We start from the raw sequence: 16,945 nt of genomic DNA on the forward strand, positions 1-16,945 counted from the left end.
AAGCTTTCTTTTCAAGTCATTCAGTTGTAACACTAGTTCACCTTTATCCGTGGGGTAACCAGCGGTCGGAGGCAGAGCTCGCCGAGGCCAAGCAGGTGCGGCGCGAGAGGATGCTGTCTGCTGGGTCAGGCAGCTTCAGTCTCAGCGAGGACGACTTTGATGGACACCTCAGCAGGGGCAGGTGAGGAGATAAAGCTTTCTTTTCAACTCTAGTTCAGCTTTATCCGTGGGGTAACCTGTGGGCGGAGGCGGAGCTCGCCGAGGCCAAGCAGGTGCGGCGCGAGAGGATACTGTCTGCAGGGTCCGGCAGCTTCAGTCTCAGCGAGGACGACTTCGATGGACACCTCAGCAGGGGCAGGTGAGGAGATAAAGCTTTCTTTTTAACTCATTCAGTTGTAACGCTAGTTCACCTTTATCCGTGGGCGTAGGCAAAGGTTGCCGAAGCCAAGCAGGTACGGAGGGAGAGGATGCTGTCTGCAGGGTCAGGCAGCTTCAGTCTCAGCGAGGACGACTTTGATGGACACCTCAGCAGGGGCAGGTGAGGAGATAAAGCTTTCTTTCAACTCTAGTTCTCCTTTATATGTGGGGTAACCTGTGGGCGGAGGCTGAGCTCGCGGAGGACAAGCAGGTACGGAGGGAGAGGATGCTGTCTGCCGGGTCAGGCAGCTTCAGTCTCAGCGAGGACGACTTTGATGGACACCTCAGCAGGGGCAGGTCAGGAGATAAAGCTTTCTTTTCAACTCTAGTTCTCCTTTATATGTGGGGTAACCTGTGGGTGGAGGCAGAGCTCGCCGAAGCCAAGCAGGTGCGACGGGAGAGGATGCTGTCTGCAGGGTCCGGCAGCTTCAGTCTCAGTGAGGACGACTTTGATGGACACCTCGGCAGGGGCAGGTGAGGAGATAAAGCTTTCTTTCAACTCTAGTTCACCTTTATATGTGGGGTAACCTGTGGGCGGAGGCGGAGCTCACTGAGGCCAAGCAGGTACGGAGGGAGAGGATGCTGTCTGCCGGGTCAGGCAGCTTCAGTGTCAGCGAGGGCGACTTCGATGGACACCTGGGCAGGGGCAGGTCAGGGGGATTGAGCTTTCTTTTTAAGACTTTCAACTCATTCATTCATTTGTTTGTCCATTTGTTCATTCAGACATTGATTCTAAAAAGGTTTGGTCAGGGCAGGTCAAGGGATTAATTTTAAGGCTTAGCTTTCTTTTAGCTCATTCCTTTGTTCATTGAATTTCATTCATTTGTTCATTTATTCATTCATTCATTCATTCAATGATTATTTGCTAAAGTGATGTCTGCAAAAAAAGGTTGGTCGGGACACAAAAATAGGGAAAAATTTGAGAACAAAACTAAGATTTAGTTTTTTGGGGCTCAGTTCTCTGTTAACAATATAAATGAAGCACCTGTAGGCACAATGTATATGTGGGATATACATTAAGTCTTATCTACACTTGGTGTAAACAAGCCAAATGAATGTGGCCATTACTACACATAAAGTGACATTGTGTTCCTGTACATAATGGCATGAATTGCTGTAGATTTATACATAATCCCACAAATAGTTCAGAACATACCATAGTCTACTAGTACTAAGGAAAGCTACAATGTAGAGTACATTGTATGAATCATTAGTTGTGACGTTTGCCTCTTCTCTATATCCCATTATAATATGTATTTTGTAGCATCATTTCACAATTGATTATTACATACAGTCCTTTGATGAGGATTTCACAGCAACAATAGCTCGAAGGCACATTTAAACCACAGCTCAATTGATACCAGCCGGCCCCTACAGCTATTTATCATGTTTTAATAATACACTAACACGTCAGCCGGTAATACTGGTCCCTGATTGATGCACCAGCACCCTCCATTCATGCAGCACCTTACTGTTCATAAAACCCTTCATCACCATAATTCTTATGACAGCAGGCTATTGTTACACATGGCATTTCAAAGGTTTTAACCTGGGGGCATATAAATGTGGCACGTGCCACTGCGTAGTCAGGGGTGTCTGCCAAACTTGGAGACTTTTTCTAGCAATTTTGGAACTGTTTGAGAAGTTTGCAAAGCCTTAAATTCATCTGGACCTCTAGTTACATGACACACAAACATATACAGTGATAGCTTATGATGTGAAATATTCTTTTGTCATGTTTGAAAAATAGTCTGACATCCCTTTATCTCTAAAACAAGTTGATCTACCCCAGAGTCCATTTGAAAAGATTGTTGTAGCTGGAATTCCTAGGAGTGGGCTTCTCTCCATGTCTAAGTGGTTTGTAGACAAAATGTAGCCAACTCCCAACTGCTCTCGCCTGTCCAGTCCACTGTCTGTCATGAAGGAAAAGAACAGGTAGGTGGAGGGGGGGGGGGGGGGTCATTTAAACCACCAGGGAGTTGATAGCAATGAAATAGAGAAACATCTAGTAGTACTCATTGACATGTATCATAGCAAAGAAACTGTAATTGCTACATTTTTTGTACCTCCAGTAAGGTGGTATTTGGATCCATTTTTAGCCTCCTGATTTGTTAAGAGTCAAGACATTAAAACCCGTTTCATTTCTTACTGCATTATGAATTAAAATGACTTGAAATATTTCCAGCTTACCTGGCTGAGTGACAATGATTCCATCATCAATCAGTTCCTGTGTCCATGTGTTCCTTTTCTGATTTGTCAAGACCATAAACCTGTTTCCATTCTCGCTGCATTATGAATTAAAATCATTTGAAATATTACCAGTTTACCTGACAATGATTCCAGCATTTTATTGCCAGTCACTTATCAGTTTATGCTTTGTATTTTCCTGATCTGTTGAAGAAATTTCCAGGAATGCAATGCAAAAATCCTTGAATCCCCAGGGTGCTCATCCAGTAATCATTAGATCATTAAATGAGCTCAATTCTAAACACAGTACTTAGGCCTAGGAAAAAATGTTGTATTTCCTGTTTCAGTCCTGAAAAAATTAGGCGCGGTAGGTACGGATTATCTTTTTTTTCTTGTAATTTGTTTTACTCTTGCCAAAACTCAAGTGATACAATATTACAATACAGTTGAACAAAGTAAACTAAAAATCCATGAGGACACTTGTCATTCAATGTCAATTTTTAATTTTGTGCATAAAAAAACTGATACAGTTAATCCTTCATTAGATAGGACAAGCAGTGTTTTGACTTCAACAGGAAGCTGGCTGAATAAAGATTCTAACTGTAAGCTATGTGACTCCACTGACCACCCCCAAAAAAGTCTAGGGTTGGCAGGTTTTTCTAGGAAAACAGGAAACACTAGATTTTTTTCCTAGGCCTCGTGTATGTGCTTTGAAAAGCTTCATTGGGAGTTATAAGAACGTCAGTGCTCCAGCTGGCTTCTCCCTGTGGTTTCCACTCACACAAAAGTGTTAGAAAAAAGTATTGTCCTCATTGCTATGGCAACCGGCACTCCAGTTTATTGGCACAGAAGTGTGAACAAAGCTCTTTTCAATTTTACTACCAGTATATTTGGTAATGGTGCAATACTGTACATTTGGTTAATGTGGCGTCATACAATGTACTTTAATTTAAAGAATAAGCACAATGTGATGTGATTGTGGCCATAAAATTACTAGGAGATTGAACCATGTACCATGTAAAGGACTTGCAATGAGTATTCATTTCACACGATATTAACATTGGCATACGCTGCTCAATATTGCACCATATGTTGTTTTGTAAATTGCACGTTGCCCTGTAAATTTTAGGATTTGCGGTAAATGCGCAACACCTTGCAAAACAACTCCAGTGACTTACATTTCAGACATGTTAAGACTGTAAAGTGTGCTAGAACATGTACAGTACAATATGTACATGTACCCAGCACAGAGACAGGCTCATTTTCCTGATGATTATTATCATGGTGGATATGGGGACAGGTGGCACAGGTAGTGACATTTTTTGTCAGACGGTTATTACAAGTTTTAGCGTACATTCATTTATGGAAGGAATGTTGGAAGAATTTGCAGCAATCATGTTGTGTGTGTGTTTTTGTTGTTGTTCGTTGTTCGTACGTATTATAGAAGTGGGTCTTTGCATGGTACGCCATAAAGCAGTTATATACTCAAGCAACTGGATATGATTTTCCAAATCATAAATAAGTTGCTTGAGTAGCTGCTTTTTGGCATATCTTGTTACCTGGATGTCTAACCTTCATCAATGGGTTCTGCTATGAGTGTACAGGTAATTGTGTTGTTGTGTTATTCTGTGATAAATAATTTTATGGTGAATGTGCACTAATGACTCATGATGTTCATGTTCGTGTTTTGCAGGCCCACCAGTAGAAGGTCTGGAACAACAGCTGTGAACGGCGGCTCAAGCAGGCACCATGGGGTGGGTACTGTTTAATGCTCTTTATACTTAAAATAAGACTCTTCATGCAAATATTTCAAGTAAAACATCACTATAAGATTATGTACATGACGTAGTTTATGTACATAATGTGTACTTGAAAGGGCAAGTACATGTACATGACGTTACTATGCTTTGCCAAATAATGTACATGTACACGTAAAGCTTTCCAGTAACTGTTAATTTTTGAAATGGGGCGGCCAAATTGAATTCAAAACACGGTGCCATTGGGTAGGGTTTACTTTACTTTTCCAATATGCACCTGGGCCATACATGGTCTGTATGTTGTGGCAATGTCATCACTGTACATTGTTTCCCATTCCATCTCGGGACTTAAGAAATCGCCAACTTAAGGAGCGTTGTCATAAAGAAATGTGTCATTATAGAGTGTAAATTACATTGTTTTCTCTTGAAGTTCTTACATGTACATGCTACATAGTTACACAGCTCAGTTCATTTCATTCACTTCGTTTTTCGTTAACTTTGTTTACTATTTTTTCACCACCACCTGCCATACTAGCTGCACCTTGTTTCCCAGGACGCAATGTGCAGTGAGGTCCTGTATCATGTAGATGTAGATGTATGTACAGTTAATAGATAAAGCTTTAAGTTACTTTGGCCATTAAAGCAATGAGCAAAGAACTTTCTTTGAGTTTGATTCCATCTTAGTGAATACAGTTTCCAGAAACTTGCTCCTACCGGCCACCCAAACCATCCGGAAAATGAGTCCCCAGCCTAATCGGAAAACAGTCTGCACAGTTTCCTGTGAGAAACAGTTAATTAAGACCGGCAAATGACGTCCACGGCGATGCATATTTCATGAACCCAGCTGTTGTTTCCCCGCTTGGCTTGGACATGGGTTAGGGGGTCATTAGATTATAGCATATTATGGAGGAATGATGGTACGTAAAGGGATTTTGCACCCTGACGTGTGAAACATCATTGCTGAGCGGTTTCCTTTGTAAATGTGCTTGGAGAGAGACGATTTCACACGCAATGGATGGTAACATATTCACGGTTTGTTTTAATGCATATTTACTTCTTTATGTGTTCTTATACATGCATGTACGAGCATGCTTTAAATCTATTGGTAAAAGTGCATTCTCTGCATACTTGTGACTGATGAATCTATGAATAATTAATTGCCCCTGAAAAAAATCACTGTACGTTAACATTGCAGGTAAAGGAGTGCACGAATGATCGTGTTTTGACATATTTCTAAAAGCCTACCAAACCATTATCACTTAATTACTGTCTCATTTTTGGCTAAAAACTCAAGATAAGTTTTTATCCACTTTTTAGTATACAGTGTACTTTTCAAAGTATCTGGTTGTAAAACGGGTTTCAACCCTATCCAATATACTGAAATGACAAGTCTACATACAGATACTTCTCAAATCTCAAAAAGAGCTAGAGAGACCCTCCTGATACATTGCTCCTGACACTTGTATATATTATTATCATGCTTCCATTCCTCTTGGTATTGCAGGCTAGACATTAATTTTTCATTAAGCTAATGGAGTTGGCTCAAGTTACACACTACATGCATTCATTTGCCGGTTGCAAGTAACACAATTTGTTTTTGCAGGACTGCATTGGAGCTGTGCATGCTGAACTGGACTCATCGGTGTATACAAACACAATAAGTTGTGTTTACAAGTTTGTATGTTTATAGGACTATGCTGGAGTGGGCAGTGTTGATGTCCACAGACTTTGAGTTAGTTGTGTTTACAAGCTTATTGTTTGTATGTCCACAGATGCAGAGCTATAGGTTTGTGTTTACAAGCTTGTTTGTTTTTTTGTGTTGAATGAACTATACAGGAATGGATGCTGAGCTGGACCTGTCTGTTGTTGGTGTTCACAGAGTTAGTTGTCTGTTTTTTACAAGTTTGTTTGTTTGCATGTTTCCAGGACTACACAGGAGTGGACGCTGATCTTGACCTGTCGGTGTCCACAGACACAGAGATGGAGGACGTGGTGGATCAGTCTCCGCTGGCCAACATGAGGATCACCTCCCAGTCTCCCCTCAATGGTGAGAATACTGCTTCTGCTACAATAATATACAATTTGTTGACAACAACAGACTCACTTGAAAAAGATACATACTAGCACATAATACATTATTAGTTTCCGTACAACTTCATTTTTAAGTAGTAGGATATCACAAGTTCATTTAGAAGACCCACAGATTGTAAAACTGTTTCAAAAGATGAATCATAATTACGAATAGAGACCATGAATATTTCATTCCATCCCATCTATTCCTTTTACTCAAAGTAATTCTTTTAATCTAAGCACGTAGATTTTGTAATTTGTCTGTGTTCTATGAGTTCTCCTCAGGTAGATGACATGGATTGAACCTTCTGAAAAGCACAAAACATTCAATAAAACAATGATTTTATAATTTACCTTGCAAAATTAGCAATAAGTTCAAGTTTTGTTATGACCATTGCCATAGATGTCCATTGTTCTGTCACCAAAATGTACACATTAGACAGGCCACTCTTGATGTTCAGGTCGATGGGAATAATAATTTAATGGACCAGCAAAAGTGGCCAGAATAGCCAAGAGGTCCTTATGCAGAGGCGGTCTCTAAAGTATTGGTTTGACCACCCTTATGTCAGACTCGTCCACCCTGCTGAAGCTGAACCAGCGTCTGCAGGAGGTGAGCCGGCAGCTGGAGAGGGAGAAGGCCGGCCGGGAGGAGGGGCAGGTCAAGGTCAGGTCACTCGAGTCCGAGAGGAACGACCTCAAAAGGTGAGGATACTTATTTTTTTAAACACTTCACCCAGGTGTAAAATGAGTACCTAGCTTCACCTAGGGCCGTCCCTTAGATAGGACGTTAAATGGAGGTACCGTGTTTGAGGAGACCCGCATTCCTGGCGTGTAAAAGAAACCGCCGCACTTATCGAAAAGAGTAGGGAACCTTCCCAGTGTGAATGGATCAAACCATTCCTTAAATGGGATAGGGAATTTCCCGAGCCGCTTTCGTTACCCCTGCTTCGCCTATTGGGTTAATTAGTCCTCACTCATAGTGAGCAATCGGTCAGTTATTGTGGACAACTCAAATGACAAATTTGTTAGCTTTGTCAGCCGTTATCTAGAATTCTAAGGCACGAAAGAAGTTTGGTCGGCAGGTGTTTCTTTCAATGATGTGAACAAAAAAAAATTGCTGCTAACTGTAGCTTTTTGTATGGAGAGCATGAGACATAATTAATTAAGTGCAGTGAAGCTGCAAAGCAAGAGGACTGACCTCAAAATGTGAGAAACCTGCTAAGAGGTTTAGCTTGGAAATGTGGCCGACAGTAAGCTGTTTCAATTGCAGCAGAGGTGTCAATGACAGGGAGAAATCAAGATTTCCAAGGTAGCAATGATCCTCAGCTGTGATCCTCAGATTTTGTGTGAATACTAAAAGACTATCAAACTTTTAGATAGTACTGTAGTTTTAGCATGTTCAGGTCTGCTACGTTGTGGCTGAATGTGTCAAACCTGGTGCATTATTCTTGTCATACATTAAAATGCCTCAGCCACATACTCATTATTTGGGGATGTAAGAAGGTTGTGTAGAGTTAGTCCATGTTGTTCCTGATGTGTTGTATTGCCATTACAGGAGACTGGACACAGCCAATCGAGAGAAGTCCAACCTCGACACCATCAAAATCGACTTGGAGGGAGAGATTAGAAAACTCAAGTAAGTATTCGTTGAAATTAATACTTTTTTTCTTTTAATCAATTTTGTTCTTTTACCTTTGCATTTCCCAATTTGAATCCCCTGTGGTTAGCTTGATGTAAGGTTAAACATACTGTGTTGTTTATGAACAGATATCAGCTGGGAGAAGAGCAGGAGAGAAGGAAGACTGCAGACACCGTCCTCAACAAGACCAAGGAGCAGCTGGCCAAGAAGGAGACTCAATATTCTCAGTACGAGATTTCTTCTTATTCTACTTTGAACTTTTCTGTAATAATTGTATAAGTCTTGGCAGTAGCACTGTGGCAATGTTAAACAAAACAGCACATTCTAAGAGAAAAACATTTAAAACAGCAAGCGGTATGGTTTGTATGTTACCAACATGTCATAAATAAGAAATATTAGTTGTATTTTTGATTTGTAGTTGCGGTTCAGATGTTTTGGTGCTATATGTCTTTTACTACACTATTAAGTGTTGATGTATTTGTAATTTGCTTGTTTGTGTATAATTAATTACAGAGAAGTAGAAAACAAACAGAAGTCTGAGCTGACAATCAGAGGTCTACAGATAGAACTCAGGTCCACCCAGTCACAAGTCAAAGCAGTAAGGAGAATGTTCACTTTATTTCTTCATCTAAGAGCAAGATTATTTCTATTATTAAGAATACAGTTTGCTTAATATTTTCCATAATCTTCCAGTCATAAATGATAGATTTTTTTAGATTCATTTATTTCTGTAAAATGTAATGTTTCATAATTACAAAGAGATCACCACAACAAGTACTAAAAAGCAAATCAACCAAAGTGTTTCCTGTCCTTGGTGCTGATTGTTAGATTATTGTTCTGAATACCATCCATTGGTAATAAACACTGCATCTCTGTCCCTGGTGCTGAATGACATTCACGCTGACACTACCATCCCTGTCCTGGTGCTGAATAGCATCTAAATTGACACTGTTGCCCCTGTCCCTGAATGGCATTCACACTGACACTGCTGTCCCTGGTGCTGAATGAAATTCACACTGACACTGCCATCCCTGACCCTGATGCAGAATGACAGTCACACTGACAATGTTGTCCCTGGTGCTGAATGACATTCACACTGACACTGATTCTGTATCTATATTGTGTAGCCTGTATAACTGCCCTTTGTCATAACGCACCAGGTTAAATTCTATGTGTGATTGCCATTGATACTGACAGTGTATTCACTGGTGCTGAATGGCATTCACACTGACACTGTTGTCCCCAGTGCACTAACTTTGTCATCCCTGTCCCTGGTGCTGAATGACATTGATACTGACACTGTTGTTGCCCCTGTCTCTGCTGCAAAATGGTATTCAAAGGTTGAAATCAAACTGCCATTCCTGTCCCTGGTGCTAAGTGACATTCACACTGACACAACAGTCCCTACCCTTAGTGCTGAAACCTTGACTGCTTTCTCCCCAGTTGGAGGAGGAGCGTGATGAGGCTCGGCGGCTGTTGTCAGCAGAGAAGCAGGCTCGGCAGTCTCAGGAGGAACATCACAATGAGCAGATGCAGCAGCTCAAGAACGAGGTACTCCATCCCTTCATGCCTCTTGCTTATAATCTTGCATTTGTGTTTCCTTTGCTGTATTGTTTTGCTACCATTTTGCTTATATACAGTCTGTATATGTATTTCTCTTCATGCCTCCTACAATATCAGCTGCATTTTCCTTTTTCTGTCCTGTATTGTTTTGTTTTACCGTTATCATGAAAGCTCATCTTTGTTTGTAGTAATCAGTTTAAAATTATTCAATCCCTTCATGCCTCTTGCTGATTACCTTGTATTTGTGTTTCCTTTGCTGTATTGTTTTGCTACCATTTTGCTTGTGTACAGTCTTGCATATGTATTCCTATCCTTTATGTGCCTCTTATTTGCTGTATTCTCTTCTTTCTTGATGTTGCAACAGATAATTTTCTTTTGTATACTGTATTTTAGTCATATTTTGGCTTGTTCTAACTTCAGTATTACCGATGTTAGCATAATTTCAAACTAACTTACAATGTATAACATACATGGCAGACTGTACATACATGACTACCATGCTGGTAGCTGTGAGTCTGTTACATTTGATACCAACCAGGAAGATTTTAAGCCTGTAAGAATGAATCAAAAGTCATTATTGTCAACTGTAGTGTACAACTCCTTCAGACATAACCTAGTTGTCCAAGAAGGATCACCAGCCTTTGTTTTCAACACTGAGTATGTCACTGTTTTCATCAGATAAAGCTTGAATTGTAACAGGCATATGTTTTTTCATCACCATAAGTATAGTCATACCAACAATGGTTGGTAGCCTTAAATACCGAGCAAGTCACTGTATTGGAGCTTGGCATGTACCAGGCATATGTGTACTCATCACCAAGCCTTACCCATAACCTCACCATGTGTAGCATGAAGGGGCATGACTGTTTTACCAACGCATTCTGTTCTTCATCCCGTAGGAAATCAGCAAGTTGTCAGTAGACAGAGTGAGTCGCCTCCTCACATTTGTGTGTCTCTCTAGCGGCATGCCGCATGGACTAGTTTGCATGAAGAATACTAACACTAGTCTCTTCTTGTAGCTGCCTTAGTTTGTGTGGTTGCTAAACATAACAGGTGGCGCTATAATTCTGGACTGTCTGCTTAAAAGTCAGAACATTTAAAAATTTGGATTTTCTAATGTCTAGTTTTCTAATGCCAGTTGAGTTCAAGACTGTAGTAGGTATGGTGTTAGACATGGTAAAAATATCCAGGTGTCAATAAGCTGTCTTAAGGGACATGAGCAATCAAGGAAGTTTTTTTAACCTTCTTGGGACAATATAATTCTGACAGAATTCTCTAGAATTAGCCATGTCCCTTGAGACACTCTCTCGACACCTGCATGTAATGATATTTGTCATCATGTCTTACATCATATCTACAGCCATGAACTCTTCTGACCATACTGTACTTTCCAAAAATGAAGATTTTTCAGATTTAGACTGTCCAGAATTATAGTTCTACCTGTAGACTGGGTTTCATGAAGCAATGTTTGCATGCTGTGTGTTCCTTTTTGCATGACTTTTGTTGTTACTAACATCTGTGCTCAGTTAAAGCATGTATTGTGTGGCCAGCTGACTCTGTTTGTCATTGTGTGCTTTAGTCTGTTTTCAATATTGTTACCTGATGTTGTAGAGTTGAACAAGCTGTTGTACTTGAAAGAGGTTTTCTGTGTTGCAGGTTGGTACATGTTTGTGCACAGTGTTTCTCTTGTTTGGTTGTGAAACTACCCAGGTCCCTTAGAACTTGGAAAGACACTTTAAAAGAAATTTGAAAACCTTAAATCTGATGTGTATCTTTCATGTGTTTGCTGGACATACTGTGTCACACGTCATTTAAAAGAACACTCATTCCATTATTTTATTGTACATGCATCTTGAATTCAGTGGGAGTTTTTACAATTTTAGGAAAATTTTGTTCTAAATTCAAAGTACTCTTAAAATGTTCCAATGTCTTTCCAAGTTTTGAATGATATTAGTGTTTTATATGGTATATGAGAGCATTGATATGCATTTTTCAATACTTAGTTGTGGTGCTTTGTTGTCCCTTACAGCAGAGTGAGGCCCTTAACAAGCTGGAGAGTGCAGACGACACCAGACGCTCAGTTTCTGATCACAACGAGAAACTGAAGAGTGAACTCATGCATCTCAAGGTAATGTTTGAGTGTCTAATGTACACAGAAATGAAATGTACCCTGTATTACTGATTCCTGACTTGTAACTTACTGTTTTTGTGCTGTTTTTTATACCTTTGGAGACTGAAGTAAGAGTAATCCTTCATGTTGAAGTCTTAAGAATTATTGTTACGAGACACAGGCCCTGCATGAAATAGAGTACAATTATGTAAAATTCTTGTGTTTTTTTTCTTAATATCAGATTAAGTTTCGAATATTTACCTAGTTATCTTTATACTGTCCATCAAACGTAAAGTAGGTTACCGATTGATCTTTGTTTTACTAGCTGTACTACCTACTCTCTGAGCAAAGGTCAATAGTGACCTTTTTCTTATATGCTGTCTTTTTCTGTCAGCTATCCTCACCTGTTGCTGACAGATAAAGATGGCATATAAGAAAAAAGTCCCAATTTTCCCCATCAATAGTCTTTATGGAGAGTAGCACTACCCCCTTCTGCTAACATACATGTAAGCTTCAACATTGAATTTCAAAGATTGATGTTTGTTTCTCCCCCAGATTGAGTTGGAGCGTCAGCGCACCAGGTACAGGGATGAGTACGGTCTGCTGCACAGTGAGAATGAGGAGCTCAACAACAAGATAGAGGAGCTCAAGAATGAGATTGTGAGTTAGACAATCGTGTGTTTTTAACACCAAGTGCCATGTTGATATGACATATATTCATTTACCTATTAGTTCAACTATAGCCTAATACACAGTCAAGGCTGCCATCTTATGACAATAGAAAATGTACATTATACTCAATAGTTCTGTTATGATGACATTGGAGAGCTTTGAATGTGTTTTCATCAGCAAAGGAATATTATGAATAAGTTTCATGACGTATTAAAGGATATACAAGGTAGGCAATTTCCAGATCTTGACAAATTTTGAGTCAGATATTGCAGGGATGTCTCTGAGATGTCTCAGCTAGTGTCAGAAGCTTTGGACAAGGAGAGCTGGTGCTAGTTAGGGATTCCTTCTGCAAGGATTGGAATCTATTCATGCAAACTAGTATCATAATGGTGTTGCTTAGTGCTGTTTTCAGCATTTATTCCCATTGTTCTGCCCCAGGGTTTTTACCTAACAGTATCCTGAGTTTCGTACAGTCGAAAAGCATCAATGATTTTTTCCTAGCTTAGATTCTATAACTTTTTTTCCTCATCCTACAGAATAGGGTGAAGGTTGCTCGCAGGACTGAAAAGGTCAGGGTAGTCTTGAGTGTAAACTTAAGAAAGATTTCCTGTTCATCTTTATGTTCCCTTTTTTTTTTATCCTTTTGGATCCTTTGTCAGTGGTAATTTGTTGGTTGTTTTGAGGGTTAGTTGGTACACATAGGTTGCATTGGTTGTTGAGAGAGATACAAAATTCAATGTAACTTGAGTTTTGTATGTGTCCATATGATTCTTTAGGATTCTGATGTTAGGGGTTGGAAATATAAATTTTGTTCTCTTGAAAGTTTGTTTGCAGTAAACTATGACAAAAAGTTATGTTTGGGATGCTGTTTGTTGGTTGGTTGGATGGCAGCATAACCCAAGACGTTGTGATATTTGATTGTAATCTTTTTTTGTATATGTACATGTATGTAGGCACACTCCCTTGTTGTTTATAACTGTTCTCTGCCCCCCTCCCATACAGAGAATGAGCGAGGAGGCCCTGGCACACTCCCATGCCATGTTCAACAATCAGCTGGCACAGGTCAAGTCCCAGAATGCCGTGCTGACTGCCGACCTTGACAAGGAGAGGTCACAGAAGGACAGACTCACTGCAGAGGTCAGTTATTACTTTCAAGCATCTTTATAAGGTTGCCATACTGGTCAACACTGATGTTTAAGGACCACCTGTGAATTTAGGGCTTATAGTGTCTTGCTATTCCATGCCTAATTGCTTGGGCAACAGTTTCCAAAGTAGGAGTATGCTTTGAAAACAGTTGCATGCTTAACATTTGTCTCACCTCAACCATGGGGCAGTTATCTTTTACTGTATGTAGGTTAGTCACACATGTACCTGTAAAGGAAGTTTAGGACTTCTTTCTGCTGAAATCTGTATTCGTTTCATATCATTGGCAATGCTTTTCTGGATTACTGCTCTGGCTAGTTGCTAGATAAAAGTTTTCTTATACAGTAGATAAGTTGCTTATTTCTTCAGAAAGCAAAGTTTTGTTATTAAAAAGAAATCACAAATTGAATGAATAGTGTTAACAATTACATCATTTCATTCAGTTTCATTTATTGGGAATGCAAACAAAGCATGGCAGGTAGCAGCCAGCCAGCAGCAAGGCTGGTAACGGCTACCACTGATACATACAAATACAAATCATTACATTATTGCATCAACCAAAAAGTGTACCTGCCCTTGGTGCTGATTTCTTGATTGTTGTTATAGATAATATCCATTGGTTGTTGACACTACCACCCCTGTTCCCAATGCTGAATGTCATTCACACTGACATTACCATCCTTGTACTTGAATGCCATTCACACTGACATTACTATCCCTGTCCCTCGTGCTGAATGCCATTCACACTGACACTACTATCCCTGTCCCTGGTGCTGAATAGCATACACACTGACACTGCCATCCCTGCCCTTGGTGCTGAATGATACTTCTCTGCTCCTTGGCCTGTCCCTGGTGCAGTAGCGTTCACACTGACACTTCTATAAAAATTGATTAATCGTCTTTTTCCCCTTTATATAGCTTGACTCCCTGAAGCAGAGACTACAAAGTGCCAGCCAGGAGCTGGAGAAGGGCCACCTTGCGAGAAACGAGCTGGAACGAGCGTCGCAGCACGAGAGAGACGAGCTGAAGCGAGCCATCGACCACAAGGAGGCGGAGCTGTCTGCCCTGAGGGAGAACAAACGGGGCCTGGGGCAGCAGCTGGGCACTGCAGAGTCACGCATCAAGGGGCTGGAGCATGAGGTGGGTGGGGAACGGGATGTCTCTTAGACAAATAAAAGTTTATTGTTGTGCTAACATGTTGAGGTTATGTTTTATACTAGATGTAATAAAGACACAGAAAGAAGATTTGGATTCTTCTGTGAACTGTTCACTCATATGAATAAAAAGATTCTTTGTACACAGACATGTGAGTGCTATATTCCACTGAAGCTTATTGCTGCAGCAACAGACAAATAGTTGTTTTCTGCAGATGGTCCATATTACAAGGTACAGAACATGTATGTCCACCTGTAGTGGAATAAGGGAGTCAAGAATCTGAATAACAAGAAGAGAAGAAGTAGCAATTTGAAACATGAAAGGAGTTGAAGCAAGTTCCTTTTCATGTCCATATTCAGGGCTCGAAATACCACCTGTACATGTATGTGCAGGTAAAATTGGAGCTGTGCAGGTATTTCTGGTATCTACCTGCACCTAACCTGCACTGGTCCATGTACTGGGTTTTATACATAACTTACCTTTGATTTAGATGTATAGGAATTGTTATTAGCTGTATTGACTGTTACCACCTATTAAGTATAAAAGAAAAAAGACAGCAATGGTTCAAACAATTTTAGTATGATTCATACTTCCTAAACTCAGAGTGGTGCATGTAAAATTTGTCTGGTGCAGATAATTTTCAATGTTACCTGCACCAGTGCAGGTATGCAGAAAAAAGTATTTCGAGCCCTGATATTCTAATAGTATAATGTAATAAACCCTGCTTGTTTTTGCAACAGATCCAGATGACTCAGGCCTCCCTGAACGAGAAGAACAACCAGCTGAACAACCTGCAGAGAGACCTGGACCAGAGAAGGGGAAACCTGGAGACCCTGGAACAGAGAGTTCTGCAGGAAAGAGACAACTCCACCAAGCTCAAGGCCAAGCTGGAAACAGCCAATGAGAAGTAAGAGACAGTTAAGAGTGGATTGATATTGAATAAGGGAACTGGTGTGCTGCACCCCTATGCCCTGACCATGCGCCCCCTTACCCTGGGGAGCGGAGCCTCTGGCAAGCATAAAATTCTGATTGTAGCAGTCTTCAACTGTGACCTGTCTGATAGTAATTTTGGCCCATAGGAAGCCATACAGTGCTCCATTATAATTTAGAATAGTCAAAACTCCACACCCAAGTAGGGAGATCCCCCTTGGTGGTGCCGCTCAATTGCATTGCTCCCTCTTGCAATTTTTTTTCTAGAAAAACTCCTGGTATTGTAGCATTTTTGTGTTTCATTGCATTTGGCGAAATGTTCAGTTTTAGATGAAAGCAACAGAAAAGTGTAAACGTGAGCTTTTTCAAGAGTTTAAAAAATATTTTGGCACACAAGACAATGTAATTGTAGTAACTGTTGTATATATGTCCTGTTTGCATCTTAAATTGACTTGATGGCTCGAGCTTTGTTATGTCAGTTTCTTAGTTTTCTAAATTGGTAATGTAGCCATTTGGTGGTGTGCACCAAACTGTCAATTAAACAACAAAGGATAGCTAAGTAACGAAAGTAATTATCAAGACTTCTATATGTGGGACAGAAAAAAGCTATCATAGAGAAAACAGGTGTTTCCTTCAAAGGTTCAAATTGCATTTAGACAGGTGTTTTCTGTGGAAAGGTTCCCAGAGAACACCCAGGCTTTTGTCAACTAAGGTATTTAAAACAGAATCTCTATGACAACGGTCAACATCTGATTGGTACTGAACAATGAGGGATAGAAACAACTTTCTCAATGGGCAACATCTGTATCTGTATTAAATTGCCGGTATAACTGCCCTTTGGCACAGCACACCAGCTTTGCAGGCATGCGGCGTGGCAGCAGCTAGTTATATTATATTGAACGACCCGTCACACCTAACCTTCGCACATTTATCTGCAAGCGTTCTTTGAAACTATCCAGAACATGTTTGTCCTTTTTTCATTCCCACTGGAACTATACAAATGTACTTAAACAGCTGTTGATAGTTTCTAAACGTTCCCTCCTCCTGTCTTCCCACTCTTATTTCTGCCCCACGTTTCTCCCCAGAATCGCAGGTCTGCAGGACAAGTCTCTCCTGCCCTTAAACAGCTGTTGTGTCTACAAGTTCCCTCCTCCTGTCTCCCCACCTTTATTTCTGATCCATGTCTCTCCCCAGGATTGCAGGTCTGCAGGACAAGTCTCTCCTGTCCTTAAACAGCTGTTGTTAGTTTATAAAAGTTCCCTCCTCCTGTCTCCCCACAGTTATTTCTGCCCCATGTCTCCC

General features: G+C 40.5%; 1 protein-coding gene across 7 annotated transcripts in view; it reads left to right on the forward strand.

The window, feature by feature from the left end:
• LOC118415687 (ankyrin repeat domain-containing protein 26-like) overlaps positions 1 to 16,945 on the forward strand; it is a 34,176-nt gene that overhangs the window by 648 nt on the left and 16,583 nt on the right. For 2 of the 7 annotated variants that reach the window (XM_035820428.1, XM_035820424.1), the window contains exons 2-15: positions 4,298 to 4,358; positions 6,288 to 6,408; positions 7,001 to 7,133; positions 7,987 to 8,067; positions 8,199 to 8,297; positions 8,584 to 8,668; positions 9,514 to 9,621; positions 10,533 to 10,559; positions 11,663 to 11,761; positions 12,299 to 12,403; positions 12,952 to 12,984; positions 13,418 to 13,552; positions 14,477 to 14,698; positions 15,454 to 15,620. In XM_035820428.1, coding sequence (XP_035676321.1) covers positions 4,298 to 4,358; positions 6,288 to 6,408; positions 7,001 to 7,133; positions 7,987 to 8,067; positions 8,199 to 8,297; positions 8,584 to 8,668; positions 9,514 to 9,621; positions 10,533 to 10,559; positions 11,663 to 11,761; positions 12,299 to 12,403; positions 12,952 to 12,984; positions 13,418 to 13,552; positions 14,477 to 14,698; positions 15,454 to 15,620 — 1,476 coding nt within the window. Of the gene's footprint in view, positions 1 to 730; positions 892 to 2,320; positions 2,353 to 4,297; positions 4,359 to 6,287; positions 6,409 to 7,000; positions 7,134 to 7,986; positions 8,068 to 8,198; positions 8,298 to 8,583; positions 8,669 to 9,513; positions 9,622 to 10,532; positions 10,560 to 11,662; positions 11,762 to 12,298; positions 12,404 to 12,951; positions 12,985 to 13,417; positions 13,553 to 14,476; positions 14,699 to 15,453; positions 15,621 to 16,945 lie in introns of those variants that run through there. The other 5 variants (XM_035820423.1, XM_035820425.1, XM_035820429.1 and 2 more) reach the window with 5 other exon arrangements.

The sequence above is a fragment of the Branchiostoma floridae genome, chromosome 5 (genome assembly GCF_000003815.2).
Source record: "Branchiostoma floridae strain S238N-H82 chromosome 5, Bfl_VNyyK, whole genome shotgun sequence".
Classification (NCBI taxonomy): domain Eukaryota; kingdom Metazoa; phylum Chordata; class Leptocardii; order Amphioxiformes; family Branchiostomatidae; genus Branchiostoma; species Branchiostoma floridae.